General features: G+C 39.2%; 1 protein-coding gene across 2 annotated transcripts in view; it reads right to left on the reverse strand.

Annotated features, from left to right (window-relative positions):
* The window catches only part of dtx2 (deltex 2, E3 ubiquitin ligase), a 53,890-nt gene that overhangs the window by 4,710 nt on the left and 31,869 nt on the right, over positions 1-17,311 (reverse strand). Inside the window, exons 4-6 of one of the 2 annotated variants that reach the window (XM_073053752.1) lie at positions 15,216-15,371; positions 2,281-2,348; positions 119-277 (exon numbers count right to left, since the gene is read on the reverse strand). In XM_073053752.1, the coding sequence (XP_072909853.1) occupies positions 119-277; positions 2,281-2,348; positions 15,216-15,371 (383 nt within the window). The remainder of the gene's footprint in view (positions 1-118; positions 278-2,280; positions 2,349-15,215; positions 15,372-17,311) is intronic. The other variant, XM_073053754.1, reaches the window with a different exon arrangement.

Raw genomic sequence — 17,311 nt, forward strand, 5'->3', positions numbered from 1 at the left:
ATAAATTCTTATTAGCAAAGTCCCACATCCTTCCCTTTTGGGGAAAGTTGCCAAGATGCCTTAAAAAAAAAGGAAGACAACTACATTTTGTTTAATTAGATAAAGTTGGTTTTTGTACCTTGTTCCCATTTTCATACATGGCCATCATACATAGCAAGTGGAAGACATGGCCACACCTTCCGAGCTTCCCTATTGCATCCGACTTAAAGGCTCTTGCACTGGACATTCCATCGTATCCAGACAAGGCATTCAACTTCTCCATGCATATTATACAGTCCTGAAACACAAGCATTAATCTGTTAATATTATTTTATGTGATATATGTATTGTGTTTTGCACCTTGGTCACAGAGGAACTGTTTCCTTTAGCTCTATACATGTGTATGGTTGAATGACAATAAATTTAAATTTGAAAACAAGAGCAACATTTAGTTTTAGGCAGAATGCCTTGTGCTGATATGCAATCTGTGATATTGGATGCAATAGAAAACGAGCAATACTATACCTTTGTCTCAAAATACATTTTTTTTAATGCAGCATTGCTCAGAAATTGCAGTTTTTGCAATTAAAAACCAACAATAAATTCATCTGTGCCACTAACTTGAGGACACCAAGTTATCTGAAGCAATCTCTTTTCAGATTGGTATACATCTCCACTTACTCAATAAAATTATGACTGATCATCTGCACCAGAACTAGCTGTAAGAATACTACATCAGGTCCAAGCATCAAATCAAAGCTGATAATTTAGTACATCAATAACTAAAGATGCTATTTTGCTGTTCTGGTGGTCTTGCCAACAGGCTTCTCAATCACACTATCATACAAGTTATCCATGCTATAATTTTCTGCTTGTGGGGCCTTGCTATGGTAACTTGACTCCCACTTTTGTCCACAATATATAGAAGTATTCAGTACTATTTCCCCAATTGTGAAACAGATTACCAGTCTTTAGGAATGAGATACATGAGATTTTGTTTTAGAAAAATTATAGTGATCAGAGAATAATGAGATACAACATAGAATTAGCCTGAAGAGTTAAGTATAATGGAAAGACCATGTAAAGGCTTATTGATTTGTGAAAGGCCTATCTTTACCCACAACAGTCAAACATTTGTTTAAGATGCTCCATCTAATTTGTTGATGCATCATCAAAAGATCTGAAATCAATTCAATTTCCACAAATGGAAGACAATCATATGCCAAATCAGAGGATTTAACAGAAAGCATACTGAAAGGTTTAATTTATTGTTAAGCAAAGAAAGTACAGTTTAAGCTCAACTATTTTGTTCTTTTTTTGCATTTACTCTTTCAAATTACTGTTTGGATCCAGTAAATCCAACACTGGGCATCTCTGAACAGCCTTCAGCAGCCCACTATTCCACCAGCATCTGCAACACTCATCTCACACCAGGATCTTCCCGTTTCATCACAACCATACAGCTGTGGTAAAGGTGTGCATTAACAAGAAGCCCATGTAGAATAGGTGTATTAGAATAAACAAGGTCACAGGAAAAACAACAAAAATCCACACTTTATAAAAGTGCATTCATACACACTAGCTGAAATATTTGTCTTTGGAATTTGAATAAGAATTTTAGCCCATGTTTTAGTTGTGGACTATTCCAATCATATTCTGTGCAATACTTTATTTTCATTTTCAGGAAGCTTGTCACATTATGAAGAGGGTCTGCTCCTAGACTGTTATCAACTAATTATCTTTAATCACCCCAGAGAAAATTAGCAGGAGCAAGCCACTTGTCTTTTACACCTGTTCCACTAGACATGAAGATTATAACTAAACATCTACTTCAGTATCATTTTTTTTTGTACCATCCCCTTATACCATTACTCCCTCAGACCAGAAATGTTTTGGTCATCTTGGATGAACTCAAAACATTGAACCTCCACAGCCCTCTAGGTTAGAAAATCCCAAAGATTGACAACTATATGAAGAAATTTCAGTAAGTCCACAACCACTAAATTCCTTGCATAACTGAAAGTAGTAGACTGTATAAAAGAACACTAGCTTTAGGAAAGTAAAAGAAAAAAGACACGGTGTTCATAAGAAGGCAGCCAATATATTGATTGGAGGGTTATAGTTCAGAAGGAACACAACTATTGAAGATACAGATTTTAGGTTTGTTTGAAGGACTCATGCTGTGTCATTGCAAAAGGCCAAACTGAAACTGAAAAGTGACACTTAAGATTTCTGTTAAACTGCCCAAGTTCTCCCCCCCCCACAAAAATTACAAGTATTCCATTAATAATTTGATTTCACCTCATCCAGATGTTCCTCTATTCTTGTCATGTACTTCTTTACCACTTCCTCTGGATCTTTCACTATTTCTGTAATAGAAGAAATGAAAAAAGATGATACCACAATTGAAGCAAAACTATGCGCTTACTCAATGTTTATGCAAAATACTTACTCCAATTGTAAGAGTCTTACAAGTTTCATTAATTCCTCTGGATATAATTGAAAAAAATTTACAAGCAGTAAAAATGGCTAAAAAGTGAGATCAATTTGAAATATGATATCCTATGCAAAAGATTTTAGATAAAAGGACAAATGCTTAACTATCACTATGTACTCATAACAAGATGCACAACATTGCGATTTTTGCAGTACACCACAATAAATTCTCCTGTAGGTTTTGGATATGTACACAAACTAAAGACAAATTACATTACCACAGATACTAAGCTGCTGAGGGTAACTACGAAATCAAGTGATGTCAATGTTAGCCACTGAATCAAATCGTAGGAATTTACAGCCCAAATGGATTCTACTCAGCCCATCGCATTGAAATGGGTCAAAAATATTTATTTAGAATTAACACTCCACCTTTCCTTCATCTATTACTTATGAAATGTTATTCAGATCTATTGTGACTTTTGCCTTAATTTTAGGAATGTCATATTTGCACCATCAGCAAGATGATTTCTTCCTTTAAACCCTCAACTTCCTTCTTGAAAAAAAAGACAATCAAGGACCTTGGAAGACTAGTATGGAAGAGAAATTAAGGCCTGGGATAGATCAACCATGATCAGATAGCATGGTGGAACAAGGCAGTTCACACTTGCACCTGTGTTGTGCAACTTGTATTCAACAAATACCTTTTATCTCAAGCCTCAAGTTATTGAAATATTTGCTGAGGTTATAAGACATCTTCCCATTCATCCAGTCCAGTTCTCTTAATTTTATACAATTTTAAATTTTCATGCTTTCCACCAGTGTTTGCCTAACCTTTTTTAGCCTAAAAATTACATACTTGCCAATGCCCCTCTTAGGCACAATATACTTTCCAGCACCCCCAAAGTGTAAAAATATGCCTATCATATGCCAACATGAGAAAAATTATCTGTGCTTTAAATTTTTTATTTGTCTTCAAACTTAGCTTACACAGTACCTGTGCACTGTACAGCAGCTTCGACAATGTGATCCTCGAGTCTGGTTTTTTGCAAGAATTGAAATACTGTAAGAAGTCTCAAATCCCACGTGTAACAATATCCAAGTGATTTCTGTTTTTGTGATTATGTGGTTCACTGCATGAAAGCCTCTTTCAACAAGGTAGGAGGATGAAAAAGCAATGAAAAGCAGTTTGGCTCATCTCCAAAGACCAGGAAAATTCCTATGATAGTGTAGCCACCTACCAGAAAAGGCAACATTTTTGAAAAGCATGTTTGCTGCTTCTTCATTCTGAATTTTGATCATTTCTTCTTGCAAGCTCTCTTCCTGTTCTTCTGTCTTGCAAAGAAATGGGTTAATTACCCTAGTCTGGAATTTCCAGATTGTTCAGATTCTTGAATTGATTCTGAAAATCCTTCTTCAGTGACTGCAGATGTAAGCAGTACTCTTGCAAATCACCATCTGTGAAAGACTATCATACTTTCAATGCAGGGAAACTGAGAACATTCTTCTCCCAATGTTTCACTTATACATTTCCAATTTTCCGATAAAAGTGGACACTGCACTTTGCTTGGATTAAACTGAAATTCTCAACCTGCAGTTTCATATTTAGAAGGAGCATTTTGTCATACAGATAAAGCTAGGTATGCCACATCTCCATGTAGAAGTTCAATCTTGTTTCCCAAGCTCTTGTCAACTTTGATCTTTTTGACACTGTGGTTGAATTTTTGCTCAAAGAAGCACTTTAAGCAAAGTCTTTTGACAGCTAACACTTCACTGTAAAGAAACACTGAAACTCTTCATTATCTTAGCCACAAATGGCAAAATATTCTGCTATTTAGTGGATAAGCTTTAATTTTGTTGATAGCAGGTATTATAAGAGTCATGCTTGAAAAAAAAAATCGCTGGCTGAGATTTCTGGCTGCGAGATGTTGACAGCAATGAATTGCAAGCAGACTTGAATTTTTTTTAATAAATGCAACTAAATCAGCATGGTGGCCTGTCATATATGGTGCTCCATCTGTTGCACAAGAAATAGTGTTCCTAATCTGAATACTTTTATCCTCAATATACATTTCGAGCTGGTTGTAGATTGATCGTCCATTGATATTTATTTTTAACTTTTTACTAAAGAGAATTTTCATAAACATTTCCATTTTTGATAAACTATACATTTGCCATCACCAATGCTTGTCACACACAGTTGACTCTTCCAGTTGTAGCCCAAATTCTGTCTTTTGTAGCTCTGAGCATAGTTGATACTCAATGCCTTCACTCATTTTGTTAATATGAGCTACAGAGTTATTACTCAGAGGAACTGATTTTATAATACTGGTATCCACTTTGAGAACAATGCTGAGCATTTTTGATACAGCAGGCATTAATCTTTCCCCAGTGTACGGCATTTTCCACACTTTGCTATTGTTCTGGAAATGTTAAAAAAAACCCAATGAGACCACTGTCAAGGTCATTGACTTGAGAGTGCAGCACTTTTCAAATACTTCTTCCATCTTCTGGAATGGAGTAATATCACAAGTAGCATTTTCAGGGTGCCTTTTACCAAAGTATTCATACAATCTTGATACTTCATTAGACAGTGCAGTATTACAAATAGACATACCAGGGCATCACTGATCTGACCAGAATGGAATAAAACCATGCTCCAGGTGTGTGAAGCACTTTCTGTGGTCTGTTTCTTAGCAGGATTAGAAATCAAGGCTTCACTCTACTCAGACTGCACTGTACGTATTTATCCATCGTTAACAGGGGCAAATTAAAATAAAAAATTGGATATGGATGATGATAGCAGTATGCAGAGTATAGAGGCGACGATGAAGACAATCACAACAGTGAAGATTACATAAGGTTTAGAATTGAAATTTGAATGTTGGTCGACATACAGCGAGTGTTCACCAAGCTACCTTTAAACTATTCCAGTTAGTGTAATTGATCAATCATGCAAGGTTTGAATCTCCAAAGGTGGTTCTTGGTCACACATATAAAGCGGAGATTGCTTTGAACACCTCAAGAAGAATCCTCAGTGCTGGCAGATTCACTGATCGGCTCTATTTCACCATTTGTTTCTGGACAGTGCTGTATTGTTGTGTGACCTGATTTCCACAGATCTAGTAGAGAAAGTTAGAGGGTGTACTTGACTTACCAACAGTTAAATTGTATGAACTTGTTCTGCACCGTGAGCCAAGGAGACTGTTGGGCACCCTGGCTGCTAACTTATGCATCCCAAATAATGTCTGTTTGGTTGGTAAGTTCAGAAAAGATTGCTGAGTTTCAGAGGCATTGTGATGACGCAAGCTCAATGCCTTCAGAGCCTTGGTTCTTCCTGTGTTGCAGTGCCTCAGCCTGGTTTTATTTTGGAAGTAAACACAAAGTACACTGCAGATGCTGTAGTCAAATCAACACGTACAAACAAGCTGGATGAACTCAGCAGGTCGGGCAGCATCCGTTGAAACCAGCAGTTAACTTTTCCGGCCGAGACCCATCGTCAGGACTGGAGAAGGAGGGGGTAGGGGCCCTATAAAGAAGATGGGGGGGGTGGGAGAAGGTGGGGGGAGGGTGAAAAACCAATCAGAGGAAAGATCAAGGGGAGGGGAAGCAGGGAGGTGATAGCAGGAGAGGTGAAGAAGGAATGTAAGGGGAAAGCACTATGGGTAGTAGAAGGCAGCAGAATCATGAGAGAGGTGATAGGCAGCTAGAAGAGGAGGCAGAGTGAAAGTGGGATGGTGGAAGACAGTAGCCAAACTCAGGTTGGAGGAGCAACACCTCATATACCGTCTGGGTAGTCTCCAGCCCCTTGGTATGAACATTAAATTCTCCAACTTCCGGTAATTCTCTCCCTCTCCCTTCCACCATCCCTTCCCCTTACATTCCTTCTTCACTTCTCCTGCCTATCCCCTCCCTGCTTCCCCTCCCCCACCCCTTGATCTTTCCTCTGGTTTTTCACCTGGCACATTCCACCTTCCCCCCACCTTCTTTATAGGGCCCCTGCCCCCCCCCCCTTCAGTCCTGATGAAGGGTCTCAGCCCGAAACGCTGACTGCTCATTTCAACGGATGCTGCTTGACCTGCTGAGTTCATCCAGCTTGTTTGTACGTGTTTATTTTGGAAGTGCCTGCTCCACCATCGGTCAGTCAGGTCTTGTGCCTCAAGTTAGGGTGCTGCATACCGCCATGCCCCCCCCCCCCCCCCCCATGACTCTGATTTCCCTTAATGGTTCCTTTGGATACATAACCACCCCTTTGGAGGTCATTACTGCCTACATTGGGAATCACTGCTTTACACTAAAGTAAACAGGCAAATTTCTTCAACTGTAACTACCCTTCTCCCTCACATCAATAACCTAGACATCATTTGAATCATCTCTGCTGTTCACACATTTTCCGTGATACAGCTACTAGAATTTTAGCTTTAGCTAGGGTCAACTTGTACTTTATGGATTCCTAATAACATCTCCAACCTTGTATTCTATATTGGCAAGGAGGCACCTGTACATCCCCTTATGAACGCTCATTTGCCTGTGAAGGTGTACTCCAACATCCATCTGATCTATTCAAACACATACTCACATGTGCATTTTCATTTCTTGTTTGTACGCCAACTCAAAGTTACCTTTCACTTCTCCAGACCAAATTCAATTTGCCATTTCCTTTCCCTCGTGACCAATCCATTAATTCCTTTCTGTAGTTTAAATCTTTCTTCCTCACAACATAACACTTATATTTGTGAACACTGCAATTATCTTAATTTGACTCTTACATTCAAGATTAAATCTTTATTATACCATATATCATAAAAATATATCTCAGAACCCATTACAAATCAGCCTTCCAGTCAGTAAACCATTCAAACTCAGTTGGTAATTTTGAAATTGTAATCCTCATTAAATCAGCGTTTTGTCACCAGGCTTAAGCATTTCACAGAATCAAAGCCTCTTATTGTTGTACATGCATGGTTTAACTGGATTAGAGCACAGCAGTATGGGATCCATTCCTTCTCCATATGGTCCCACTCCAAATCACTTCCCTGGATTCCCTCTTAAAAAAAGGCAAACACAATTTCTGTTAATGGGATAGAGCAGCCAAGTTTTTAATGGGGCAGTAACCTGCTGCAATGGAGATCACAGAGCAACTTTGGTCATGCCAGTATTCCTTCCTTGATTACATCCTATTGCCAAGGAACACAGACAATCTCTCTCCTCTTGTTCAAATTACTTCACTAATTTGTCCAATTGAAACTGTGCAAAAATATCCACCATACCTTTACTAAAATTTCAATTCAATCTACTGGACAAATTGAACCTTCTTCAAAGTAAATTCCTACAAGAATTAGCATCAGCTGAGAAATGGAAAGCTTTCATCGAATTCATGAAATTTAGTTAAAAGCTACAACATGCACCAAGACTGATTCTCCCAAAACTTGCACAGAAAGTCAATTCACACATAATAGGCTAATGTTTTGATCAAGTTTACACTATGTCAGAGGAGAAAAACTTTCTAAAGCAAAGTCAGCAATAAAATGCAGTACTTTTTTTAAAAAAAACATTAATTCAATGGTTGACTGGAGGGAAAAATACTACAAACACTAATTGTGTAAGAGTTGAACACTATAACAGCACATCCCCATTAAGATGAATATTTAATATTCTTGGGATCATTTTCTGTCAATCCACATCTTTTCCAATATTGGATTGATCTGAATTGGAGCGAGATGTGATGGGGAATTTGATCAGATTTCAATAAACTGTTCAGCTGCTTGAAGAACATTCCAAATGTCACTTATACAACAGATCCTCTGGCATTCTATTCTCTCATTGTCTGTAGCTTAGAAAATTTTTACATTTAGTTTTTCCTGACCATTTCTCCCCAGTGAAATAACATGATATATTAATCTATATCTTTGTTCATTCATTTCCCTAAATGCCAAGCCCTCCAAATCTTTCTCCTTCATCTTCTCTTTTTAAAAGGTTCATCATGACAACTCTTTGGCCAAGCTTTTGGACATCTGTTTTAATCTCCACACACAACTTGGATCAAATTTTGTGATCCAACTACAGCCAATAGTCATTCTTTCAACGGCTCCCAGACTTACAAGCCAAACTTGCTTCCTAGAGCGACATATTTGTGCTTAAGGATCAATGAACAAAGTACAAACTTACTGTTTTGTCACTCAAGACTACCCCTAAATGGTGAGATGATACGTGGGGTCAGAACCTTGTAAGGTGTGGTATCAACGTTCACAACGATGAATAATTTGGAAAAGTGATTGTTAAGGAATTGTGCACGTCCTCAGACTTTCCCAGTTGTCCAAGCTGTCAGTGGCTTTGAATATTTCCAACATTCAAAGTATGAAGGACTTAACATCTTTACCTGGTCAAAACACTGAAACTGACCCAAGTGGTCAAATCAATCCTCATGAATGACTCAAGGCAGCCAGTCACCACTTTTCCCCAGAGCAACAAGGGATGGGCAACAAATGAAGGCTTGTCAACAACCTAAATCAATATTTCTGTACTGAATAATCCACTTATATTTTCGTGGAATGGACCAAAAGATTCTTCAGAAAGAATTAAAATATTAAAAGAAATTTGAACATATGCAAACATCAACAAACCACTGAGAGCTGGTGCTCTGGGAGAAGAGGAAAGCATGATAAACCTCAAATTAACAATGCCTCAGATTATTTGCTGAGTAACTAAATCCTTACCTTGGATCACTGCCGAAATCACATAAGCCAATCTCAGAGGTTTTGTATTCTCTGATGTCATATGATATCCCTGGTAGCTTTCTGCTCATTGTTCATCCTAATATCGACAGACAAAGCACTCCTGAAAGTAATCCCTGTAATTCTAAAGCACAGAAGCTAATATTTGAAGGGCTAAGCTTCCAAATCCAAACATCCAGCAACAAATATGCAATAGCCACTTCACACGGGTAGGCGATTAGCACATCGCACAGGATGCATAGACAGAAGACGTTTGCACTTCAGAATCAGATTTAATATCACCGGCATGTGTCGCAAAATTTGTTGACAGCAGCAGTACAATGAAAACAGCAGAAAAAACTGTTATACAAGCAAATGTTTATTAAATAGTGCAAAACGACAAAGTAGTGAGGTAGTGTTCATGGGTTCAATGAACATTTAGCGGAAGCGAGGCGAGCGGGCAGGAGTCCGTGACAGGAAAAAAGTAATCCCTAGCCGGTCAGCTCTCGCGTCCATTCTGCTCTCCAATGTCTGCTTGCTGAGGGAATCGGGCCTGCAGTCCTCAGAGTCGCCTGATGCCAGTGGCTGGAGGTGAGGACGTCGTAAGCGGCGTGCGAGGAAGTGGAGGCGAGGTGAGCAGGCAGGAGTCCGTGCCAGAAAAAAAAGCAAGCCCCAGCTGGCCGGCTCTCCCGTCCATTCTGCTCTCCAATGGACATTAAATTGGACTACATCTGTGGCAATGAAATACTCGGCGGGAGTACAGAAATGGACGGAATCCTGGATGCTGCCATTCAGCTGTTTTATGTAACAGATTTCCCTCCAAGCCATCGGACTACCAACCTACTGACCACTGCTGTGCCTATTGTCTTGTTTATTATTTATTGTAATGCCTGCACTGTTCTGTGTACTTTATGCGGTCCTGGGTAGGTCTGTAGTCTAGGTTTTTGTGTTGGTTTACATAGTTCAGTGCAGTTTTTGTATTGTTCATGTAGCACCATGGTCCTGAAAGACGTCTCATTTTTACTGCGTACTGTACCAGCAGTTATGGTTGAAATGACAATAAAAAGTGACTTGACTTGCCTTGAGAAATTAGGTAGTAGAGGGGAAAAAGCTGTTCCTGAATCACTGAGGTATGTGTCTTCAGACTTCTGCTTCCGACAGTAACAGTGTTAAGAGGGCATGTCCTGGGTGGTGGGGATCCTTAATGATGGACACCACCACCTTCCTAAGGCACCACTCCTTGAGGTCATCTTGGATACCAGAGGTTGGTACCCATGGTAGAAGCTTCACCAGCTTTTTGCATTCTTGTGCAGTAGCACCCCTTCCCATACCAGACAGTGATGCAGCCAGCCAGGTGGCTTCCCATGGTACATTTGTTGAAACTTTCAAATGTTTTAGCTGACCAACCTTATATCCTCAAACTCCTAATGACATATAGCCACTGCCACTATGACTAACAACTGAACGTACAAAGCTAATTTGCTGAATAAAAGATCCTATTAACAAACTCATGCATGAATTTTTATTGACCTTCAGTAGCTACAGCAGACCCAAGGACCTCCAAGACAGTTTCTCACCTTTCAAGTACCACTGCTGTAGTATTCAGCTTCCAGTTTTAGGCCCATCAAAACTGAAATAGTCTGCAACATAAATAATGTTTTAAACTATATACACAATACTTGGCTCATGGAATGCTCTCCAAACCTCTCTAGAACCTCCAACACTGAAGTTACCACATATTTCTCCTGCTTGAGTCACAAGTGTTTCTTTTTCCATGCTTAAATTGAGAGAGAATGGATGGCACAGTAGCATAATGCTGTTACAGTACCAGTGACCTGGGTTCAATTCCCACCTGTCTGAAAGGAATTTCCACATTCTCCTCGTGACCACGTGTTTGTTCTGGATTCCTCCGACATTCAAAGGCATACAGGCTAGGTTAATTAGTCAGATGGGTGTAATTTGGCACATGGGCACTTTGGGCCAGAACGGCATGCTACAGTGTTGTGTCACTAAGTAAATTAAAAACAAAGACCAATCACCCCCAAGGTCATGGGTCAGAAGTCCATGCAAGTCCAGAGGTCAAGGTCTGATGGTCAAAGTCCCATGATTGGCAGGTCCTGGGGTCCATATCCAGAGGCAGATGAAGTCAAGGGCAAAGCCGTAGATTGAAGTTTAGAGGTCGGCACCTTCAGAGGTTGAAGCCGGAAGACCAAAGTCAGTGAGCCCAGGTTGAGAGATGCAAAGATCGCAGCTTGTTCAGAGGTCGGAGAATCCGGGGCCAAGGACCGGAGGTGGTAGGTCCTGGGATTGCAGACTTTGGAGGTGTGTGTCTGTGTCTGTGCTGGTGCCAGACTGTGTGACAACACTTGCAGGTTGCCCATAACATATCCTTAGGTACTTTGGTTGTTAAGGAAACTGACGGATTGTACTGTGTTTCGATGTACATGTGATACATATAAATCTGAAGTGCTGGCTCTTCTCCAGTTCTAACAAACCTGGGCTCCAAGTTGGGTGGCACAAGCTCAAGTTAGCACCAGAAATGCAGTATGGATTTGACTTCACTTCATTTTCTGGAGACATGCAAATGGAATCAAATATTTTGCAGTCATTGACAGCATGCCCATTTCAAATGGAAGTAAAACTATTAATGAAACAGCTGAAGACAGTTAGGACTAGGACTCTATACCCCGAGGAACTCCTGCAGTGATCAACTTTGGACTAGGGTAATTGACTTTCAATTATATAACTATACAAGGTCTGATTTCATCACTAGGATGTTTTCCCTTTGATAGCCACTGTCTTCAGTTTTACTAGGAAATTTAAATGTCCTACTTGGTTAATGTATCACTTTGAGTTAATAGCACTCACTCTCATTTAACCTTGAGAATTCTGCTTTTAGATTCATGTCTGGACAGCTGGTACTACCTACTGGACATAACTACTAGACTGGGACTACAGCAGGTGGCGAGGGAACCAACGAGAGGGAAAAACACACACCCTCATTCTCACCAACCTGCCTGCTGCGGAAGCATCTGTCCATGACGGCACCGGTAGAAGTGACCACCACACAGTATTTGTGGAGTCTAAATCCAATTTCCACATTGAAGAAAGCCTCCACTGCACTGTGTGGCACTACTACCGTGCCAAATGGGATAGATTTCGATCAGATCTAGCAGCCCAAGACTAGGCATTTAGGAGACGTTGTGAGCTACCAGCAGCAGAATTGTACTCAACTACAATCTGTAACTTCATGGCCCAGCATATCCCCCACTCTGACATTACCAACAGACCAGGGATCAACCCAATGAAGAATGCAGAAGGGCATGCCGAGAACAACACTAGGCATACCTCAATGAGGTGTCACCCTGCTGAATCCACAATAGTGTAAGTACAATGGAGTCAATGGGAATAATGGGGAAAACCCTCTGCAGGTTGGAATCATACCTGACACAAATGAAGACTGTTGAGGTGGTTGGAGGTCAATCATCTTACCCTCAGGACATCACTACAGGAATTCCTCAGGGAAGCATCCTAGGACCAACCATCTGCAGCTGCTTCAAAGACCTTCCTTCCATCATAAGGTCAGAATTGGGGATATTCGCAGAAGACTGCACAACGTTCTGCACGCCTCTGATAGTGAAGCTGTTCATACCCAAATGCAGCAGGATCTGAAGAATATCCATTCTTGGGCTGACAAGTACCATTCGAGCCATGCAAGTGCCAGGCAACGACCGTCGCCAACAAGAGAGGCTCTAATCATCCTTCTTTAATATTCAGTGGGTTCACCGAATCTTCTGTCAGCTTCTTGGGTGTAACTACTGATAGGAAACTGAACTGGTCTAGCCATTTAAATAACATGGCTACCAGAGTAGGCCAAAGGCTAGGAATTCTGCAGTGTGAAACTCATTTGACTGCCCAAAGCCTGACCACCATCTAAAAGGTTCAGGTCAGGAGTGTGATGGAATAGTTGTTTGAGTGAGTACAGCTCCATCAACACTCAAGGAGCTTGACACTAACCAGTACAAGGCAGCTGGACCATGTCTGTTCCATCCAGTACTTACCCCAACTTCTTTTCAATGTTGTAATTGAGCCCACATCTGCCACTTCTGCTGGCAGCTCTTTCCGCGCTTACATCATCCTCATTTCCCAGGTTCCAGCAAACATTTCAACACTTACCCTAAACCCACGACCTCCAGTTCTAGTCTCATCCAATTTGAGGGGGAAAAGCTTGTAAGCCAAAAGCACTCAGTTTCTGCATGTCCAAGATCTCTACTTACTCTCCTGCTCTGCAGTGGATAAATCCTAACCTATTCAACCTTCTCCTTAACTCAAGTCCTCAATTCCAGCAACATCCTTCTGAATTTTCTCTGCAATTAACCAGATTGCATTTGCCCTGCTTTTAGATTTGCTGGGTATGGTGCAGGAGAAAGTCTCAGGGTTGTACATGGTGACATGCATGTACTCTGACAATAAATTTTAGTTTGAACCCTGAGACACTAATTCTGCAGCACAGGTTCCATTCAAAACATTGAATAAATACTCCTCAGCTTTCTGAAAAGGTGAAGTTCTGGTTGGGATAGAAAACAAAACTTCAAACATTGAAAACAAGAGAAAATCTGCAGATACTGGAAATCAAAGCAATAAACACAAAATGCTGAAGGAACTCAGCAAGCCAGGCAGCATCTATAGGAAAGCGTGAACAGTCAATAGTACGATGAAGGTCTTGGCCCAAAACATCAACAGTTTACTCTTTTCCATAGATGCTGCCTGGTCTGCTGAGCTCCTCCAGCATTCTGTGTGTTGCTTCAAATTTTGAGGTTATCTATTAAACTGCCTAAAATGTCACCTCCTTAAACTTCACCCAGAAACACAAAAAACTATTATTCACATTGAATAACGGGCATATAGGAATTCCTTTCAGATAGTTGTTTTGTTGGGTCATTTTGACTACAGTAACCTTTCCCTTAGAAAGGACTTCTCGTCAATTTAAAGCTATGTCAGCTTTTGCACTTTAAATTAGTATCACTGGAGCTATGGGGGTTATGACTGAGAAGCTCAAATTATTTCTTGCCTGAGCATTACTTTTTTTTTAAATTATCAATGTTTCAAAACTTTCCCCAAGAGATTTTTCTTCACAATGAGCCCAGATAAACGTTGGCAAAATATTGCACCACAGATGGACCACGGTTGAATTTAGAACTCCGACTATAAAACAGATATGATTTACCACACTAAGTAATTGTAATGTGATGAATTCAAGGTACATGCACCAAAAAGAATAAATCTCATGTTGCATGGAATCAAAATGTAGTTTCTATAATTGAAATCTGTATAAAGCAGCTTGCATGCTGATTTGGATGAATTATGTAATGAGAAAATCTGATAAGTGCAGAAACTCAAGACCACAAATTGCTATAGTATAAGGAGTGGAAATACACTTTCTATACAAGCTTATTTTAAATATTCAACATCCAAATAATTACACAGTTTAAAAAAAACAATAGCTATTTACTCAAGGGGTTGGGAAAACGCTATTAGCAAAATAATACATTGAATTCAACGCAAATGAAAAAGTGGGCTTAATGTCAATACTGGATGTAATCTGCAACACATTTTAATTAAAATTGGCTGTGCGACTTGGAAAGAAATAATTAAACAAAAATACGCATTTTGATCTTCAAACTTAATGCTGTTACATGCAAACATTAGAAACCAAGATGAAGTTTTGGTATTTTTAGTGCCATACAGGCATTGTTAGAGTTGTATTTGATTGACAATGAAGTAACATGTGACACTGAACCTTTTCATTTTAATTCTACATTATAGTGTTATAGAAATAATTGTTTTATTAAAATAATTGCATTTAAAATTCAACACAACTGGTCTGATGCCTGAAATCTCCCTCTTTAGTCCCAAAAACTGCACCAGCAAATGCTATTAAATGTTAGAATCATTTCATGTATAGGTTTGAAGCAAAATATAAGAAAATAGAAAAAAACCATGCCATACCAAGGTTAAAACTCTTCCCACTGGGCAAAAGAAAACAGATCAACATTGGAAGTAAATAGGAAATCTTATTTTAACTACCTTTTCTGGACACTTTCTTCGATCTCTTAAATGATTTATCTCGGGCAGTGCTGAGTTTTTTATCCCTTTTTCTTGAGTCAGCATTGTCTACGGGTTTAGTTGCGCGGGTGAAGCACACAGGCAGTCCAGCAGCACACATCAGAATTGCGGTCATGCCTAAAGATTCAGTGGTCATCATCAGCATGCACAGGGGGAATGGTGTGTAAAAGAAAAACAAAATAGAACACACAGAAGTAAATTAAAAAAGGAACCAGAGGAAATAAAAGAAAGTCAACAGAACTGAAAAATCAAATTCACCAAGTGACAAAATTAATTCATGACACAAAAAGTGGAAGTAAAATTAGTCTGACATTCTAGGCCCCTTCACCTCACCAGTGATTTGAAAGAGACCAAGTGAACAAAACCCCACTGAATAAGTAGACAAGCCTGTGTGGATACCAGGGCAACAGCAGCAGAAACAATGGGATACCATTTTAGCCGGGAAATCCTGGCTCAGATAAGAGCTTTAATGCAACACAGATGTAGCTCTAAATGAAATAACTATATAGAATTTGCAATAAAATATAAGCATCAATGTCTAAGGAAGTTGAATATTCAAAATTCTCAAAGCACTGTGGCTTGTATCCCTTTCACGTGGCATGGCATTCATTTTTTGAAAAAAATCAATGTCTTCATCCTTTATATTCAGCGTGGGAGCTCCCTGTAGGACTGTTCCCACACCCTTGCTCAATTAAATTTGCAATTGAAAATTAATTGGTCATGATTATGTAGTTGAGGGGTCATTTGGAAGAATTTTCTCTCAAATTTCTATCAGATTTTTCACACCTGGAGCAAATTCATACAAAGGTTTAATTTCTCTGAATGTTAATGTTTGAAGAAGATTTTCCCTACTTTTTGTGTATCCTGTTACTGTGATGCAATATGTAGATAACTCAAAATGTAAAGCCCGTAACTGTAGAAGCAGAGAAGGGTGAACAGAATTCCTACAAACTCTACAAAGTTCAGCTAAGCAAGTTCAGATTTGTTTTAAAAAAAACACAAACCACTGCTTTCAAACTTACACTTAATCTCTGAAAGTCAGTTCTCAAAATTTGAAGGTTCCACCACTTTAAGTGGCACTATTAACACTGCAAATATCTGTTTCACACAAACATTATCAAATTATCTGATATCTAGCACAAGCAAATTACCAAAAACTTAATCAAAGTTTGACTTTGATGGGTATCTTTCATGGAAGAATACAAGAAATTTTCAGAAATTTCAGATCTTATGGCCTTTGTATCCAAAGGCTCTGTCACCAGACTGGTAAGTCATGGACAAAGACTACCACAGAATGACTGTCCTCTGCAAAGATCAGAAGATTATGCAGGAATTGTCAAAATTTAATTGTCAAGTCTATATACTGTTTAAGAAACAAACCAGGCATGGACTCCTTCCAATGAACCAAAATCAAACATGCAAAAATCAGGGTGTTCAGATGTACAGTTATGCTAGGGTATTAATGTAACTTGGTCATTAAAATACTGTCTTTATAAAATTGACTGCAAAAAACTAGAACAATAATGTTTAAGCTTCCAGCTTTAGAACTAAAGAGGTGGAAGGGAAAAAAAAATCAATAAAATTTGACAGAAGCTTGTTTACTGCAGCAAAATTCACCTGGCTAATGGTGAGGCTCTGACTTTAAAGCAATTTGTTTTTATCACAAGAAACTGACAAGCAACAGGTTGAGACAGTGACCACTGTCTAACACTCTTCAGTCAGCATATTGACAATGGAAGGGTTGAAGACTACAAGAATACTGCACTCCACAGTCGGTCCAATATGTTCATGGCAATGTAAGTGAAGACTAATAAACTTAATTTTTGGTTATCCTGATCCTGTAAAGTTTATCGTTGAATCATTAAAATTTGCAACTTCTAATTTAACAGATGCACAATGAATCACGTTATGTTTAAACTTACCACTTGCAATGTTAGTTGGAGGAAGATTCCAAAGCAACTGAGTACATCAGTGTACCAGCCAATTGATTTAATCTGATGAGGTTATGGAAGGACTATTAGTACATTGGAAGTATCCTTTGATCTGATCAATGAGAC

The sequence above is a fragment of the Hemitrygon akajei genome, chromosome 8, assembly GCF_048418815.1.
Source record: "Hemitrygon akajei chromosome 8, sHemAka1.3, whole genome shotgun sequence".
NCBI lineage: Eukaryota > Metazoa > Chordata > Chondrichthyes > Myliobatiformes > Dasyatidae > Hemitrygon > Hemitrygon akajei.